The 4,809-nt window shown below is 39.9% G+C and overlaps 1 protein-coding gene across 1 annotated transcript; it reads right to left on the bottom strand.

The window, feature by feature from the left end:
- Positions 1 to 3,217: 3,217 nt before the first annotated feature.
- Positions 3,218 to 3,670, bottom strand: LOC148942316 (protein CFDP2-like). The gene has a single exon (XM_089103292.1). It carries the CDS (start codon positions 3,668 to 3,670, stop codon positions 3,218 to 3,220), a length of 453 nt encoding a protein of 150 aa, XP_088959418.1.
- Between the last annotated feature and the right edge of the window lie 1,139 nt (positions 3,671 to 4,809).

Here is a 4,809-nt window from a genome sequence, read left to right as displayed (position 1 = left end):
TCGAAGGGGTATTGTTCTCGTGGGACTCATTAAGGCCCTTCTACTCAGGAGATGCAACAAGCTATCCCAAATTAGGGTCAATTGGCTGGAGGGAATTTTTGATAAGCTACTTCTTGGCATTCTTAAATCAATAACTCCACACACGATTGTTATGGTAAGGAATTTTGTGTTGAAGGCGTTGAAGGTGAGGTGCAAACAGCGCAATTAGAAGTACTTTCGAATTAGTGCTTGGTTCCGATTTAATGCGTTTGTGATTCAATGTATATAATAACAACTTTATGATATATAACATATATGTATATAATAATATATATAAAATATATGTAATATAAAATGTAAACATATAGACTTAGATCCTCCTACGCCTGGGGGCTTATTGGGCAGCGACGGTTGGCCTCCAGCTTGGCCGATCTTGTGCCAAAGACCAAAGTTCATTCAGAGTGGTTCGGATACTCGTCGCCTCTTTATCGAGGGATCGACCAAGTGTGCTGCATTGTCTTCCACTCCTTCGAGTGGCGGGTGGGGTTCAACACCAGACATCATTTGGGAGGCGTCCTTCGCTCATCCGGGTCATATACCCCCAGTACTTCCATCTTATCATTCTGATCTCGTCCCTTACAAGTGGTTGTTCGGTATCAACCCCCATTTGGGCATTCGTTATTCTGTCAATCCAATGTACCGAAAGGATTCTATGCAGGTAATTATTCTCGAAGCCAAATAGTCTTTTCTCAGCATTCTTTGAAAGGCTCCAAGACTCGCATCCACACAAAAGTACAGAGAGTACATTAATCCTAAACAATTGCAATTTCAACTTCTGAGAGTAATTTCTACGTCTTCCAATACTCTTCAGCTGAGAAAATGATCCACCTGCATACACTATGTGTAGCATGATTTCTCTATTACAATTCCCAACTTAGGTCATCGTACTACCGAGGTACTTAAATTCTCTGACCTCTTCTATATCAGTGCCTTCGTAACGAATGCCAGCTGTAATAGTCGTCACAACTCCGTTTGACATACTTTTCATTTTATCAACATTAATCTTCAGGCCCATAGATGCAGCTCATTCAATTATGTTGAATGTCCTCTTGGCAGTGAGCCGCGAGAGCGATATCGTCAGCAAAAACACAGTCGTGTATTTGGAGCTCGGGGCTTAGTTGTGTGCCTCCTCTAAAGTGGCAAGCTCGAAGCACAAAATCTATAAGTAATACGAAAAATATTAGAGATAGTAAACTTCCTTGACGTACACCGGACTCGACAGGGAACCACTCTGACAGCCCATTCTCCGTCTGGACTGTAAAAACCTATGCAACATACAGGGCTTTGATCATACTGACAATTGTCGGAGTAATTCCATACGCTAGGAGAATTTGCCACATTGCCTCTTGGTGCACAGAGTCAAATGCTTTCAAAAAGTCTATAAACACTAAAATAATCTGCACTTGCTATTCGTTTGATTCCTCCAGTAGAACACGTAAGCAAAACATCAGGTCCCAGCAAGAACGATTTGGGCGGAAACCATGTTGCTCATCCCTTAAAATCAAGTCCACTTGAGTCTGAATTTTACTCATAATCTGACATAGAACTTTACTTCCGACTGTCTGGAGTGTGATACCTCTCCAGCTATCACACGATGTCTTTCGACCTTTCTTGTAGAGTTTCACGATAATGTCTTTATTCCAGTCGGTAGGGACAGCCTCGTCGTCCCACACTTTACTAAGCAGCTTAAATAGTGGGCCAGCGATAGCTTTTCTCCCATATTTCTACAGCTCTGGAGGGACTCCTTCACATCGAGCTGCTTTACCAATTTTTAGCGACCTTAGAGCTATCACGACTTCCTGAAAGAGGATGGGGCCCGAATACACATCCAAGTTAAATAGGGGCATGTCGGGGGACCAACAGTGGCTCATGGGGTATTGGCTGGTTCAGAAATCCAAGAAATATTTACTCCAACGATTCTGGACATCTACCTGATTGGTAAGTAGCTGCCCACTTTTATCCTCTATGAAGGACAAGGGTTCGATTGCGCGCCGAAAAGCTTCTTAGGAAGCATATAGACAGTTTTACTACCAGCCCTACTGACTGCTCTTTCTGCCCCAGCTGCTATTTTTTCAACATATGTTCTCTTGTCATTCCTAGCAGACGTTTTCACTCACTTATGGGCACATTTATACTGTTTTTGTTTTTTTTTTAACTATCACAGTATTGTCTATCGCTAAGCTGACTAGATGAATGACTAGGTGAGAAGAGCTTTCAGATTTGTTCTTTCCTGAATCAGCTGCCAAGTTTCTTCATTAATCCACTCTTCCTTCTTTCGTTTCTTATATCCAAAAGCTTTTGAGGCAGTCCGATAGTCATTTCAAAAAAAAAAAAAAAATATGAACTTGCTTCGTCGGACTCATCGAGGCTCAAAGCTGCGAACTTTTTTTTTAGCGCAAGATTATATTTTTCACGAATAGTCTTATCATGGAGCTTATGGATATCAGATTTCTTGACTGTAACTGACACTTTCTTCACAAGCTTCAACTTAAATTTGCACTTGGCTATAATTATTTTATGGTCAGAGAAGCAATCGGCTCCGCGGTAAGCTCTGGGACCTTCTTCTGCGCATGCTGACGAGTATATGGTCGATCTGGTTTCGAGTGGTACCATCGGGTGAATTACACGTGTATTTGTGGAGTCTTATAGGGGTACCATGTACCTCCTACAATCATGACATTAGTGACCCAATAATCAATCAGTCGCACGCCATTTTCACTGATTTTACCAACTCCACACGAACTAATCAACGTTGGCGCAAAGTCCTGGTCGCAGCCCACTTTCGTGTTAAAATCACTACATACAACCAATATATCCTGGCTATGAACTTTATTTGTGACATCACTAAGCGACTGATAGAAAGTGTCTTTATCAGAGTCACTTTACCATTTAAACATTTTTGCCTCTCAATTACTCGGACTATCTGTTTTGGCGTTTTTCCTACAATTAGCCATGCCTTGATGCCTACTGCAAAATACTTGACTTTCAATTCAAAGTCAAATTTGTTGGAGCATACAAACGTCATTTATAACGTCATATATAATATAAACGTCATTTTTGCCTGGGTAGGCGCAAAACGCGCTCTCAGTGAGCGCTCATATAATCATCAATGAGCGCTCTCGCGTTCATTGATTGGTTCTTTGCTGCACCACTTAAAGCCAGTGCCACTCCGGCCGCTTTAATAGGCTCTTTCCCAGAATAATAGGCTCTTTCCCAGAGCATACACTGCTATAATCGTCATTTTTGCCTGGGTAGTCGCAAAACGCGCTCTCAGGATACGATCGTTGATTGGTTCCCAATCAAGAAAGCGTTTCTTTGCTGTACCACTTAAAGCCAGCGTCACTCCGGCTGCTTTAATAGGCTCTTTCCCAGAATAAAGCAAATGATAATTCTCGCTCTCAAGGTTCCCAAACTGTGAAATTCGTGTTTCAGATAGGGCAGCCACATCTATCCGACAATTATCAAGAATTCTCGTTACATTATTTATCTGACCCGGCTGAGTATCGGGGTTAATCTCTCTAACATTCCAAAATCCAATTCGGAAAGCATCCTTCGTAGTCGAAAATGGTGTCCAGGGGCGTTCAGGGTTCAGTATCTCAAGATCAGTCAAAGTTCCGAGGCCATTCGTCATTGATTCGGTAATAATTTTTTTTTCTTTTTTTTTTTTTGGTGACAGGTTATTAGCCTGTCGACCAGCCCTCCCCACTTTGCGGACTTAGGACCGTCAGTTATGGCCTGAGAGACCCAACAGGGCAACCCTGTTAACCTCTCTGGCATACACCAGGTGGTGTATGTAATAAAGAAATATATATATATATATATATATATATATATATATATATATATATATATATATATATATATATATATATATATATATATATATATATATATATATATATATAATAATAATAAATAAAGAATACATGTAAATATGTGCTAAAATACATGCTAAATATATACAAATATTATAGATAAGATATATATAAAGAAATGTAAGAAAAAATGTAAAATAATATAACGTAAAATATAAAATAATAAATAAATATCACATACAAAGTATGTATATAATAACAATAAATTGCACATAACAACATCTTTGTTTATATGGCCCTCGGGTTTTCCAATAAAAATTACATTATATTGTAAATTATTATACTGTAGCCTACAGCCAGCGTGGTATCAGAATATATTTAGCAGATTACGGCTTTACTCGAGAAATATGTAGACAACCGTGTACAAAATATTGGGGTGTTTTTAGTTACCTGATTCTACGCAACTGACTCTACTGGCCACCTGAAGCAAAAAATCACCGAGGACTCTCTGAGGCAAAAGTTGATTAACGGGATATTAATCTTTCGCCATAGTAATCTCCGAGATTACTAGTATTCAGTAATCCGGGATTACTGATTGCACAGTAATCAGTCTTCCCAACAATATCTTCCGCAAATATTTTTAAGAATATGTACGATTCATCCCCTGAAACATTTCGGCTAACTTAACGTCTTCTTTAGCAAAACTTCAGCAGACATTATAACGAGGGTGCAAAGTCACTTCCTGAAGCGTTATGCTTAACATCTTATATGCTTATAGCGTCTATATGCTTAACTACTACTACTACTAACAACTCACCGCAGCACCAAGCCATCTGAGGCCAACACAGATACGCACGCTCCTCCTCCACCCCAATCTACTCCAAGCGTCCCTTTTTACACCCGCCCACGAAGTTCTCATTTCCTTTAAATTTTTCTTTATGACGTCCTCCCACCC

The sequence above is a fragment of the Artemia sp. Qi Xiang Cuo genome, chromosome 17 (genome assembly GCF_049724085.1).
Source record: "Artemia sp. Qi Xiang Cuo chromosome 17, ASM4972408v1, whole genome shotgun sequence".
Classification (NCBI taxonomy): domain Eukaryota; kingdom Metazoa; phylum Arthropoda; class Branchiopoda; order Anostraca; family Artemiidae; genus Artemia; species Artemia sp. Qi Xiang Cuo.
The sequence above is the reverse complement of the archived record's forward strand: the minus strand, read 5'-3'. Positions and strand labels throughout refer to the sequence as shown.

What these genes read in the sequence shown, in the direction of transcription:
- LOC148942316 (XM_089103292.1), bottom strand. Translation starts at nt 3,670, where the DNA reads ATGACGAATGGCCTCGGAACTTTGACTGATCTTGAGATACTGAACCCT.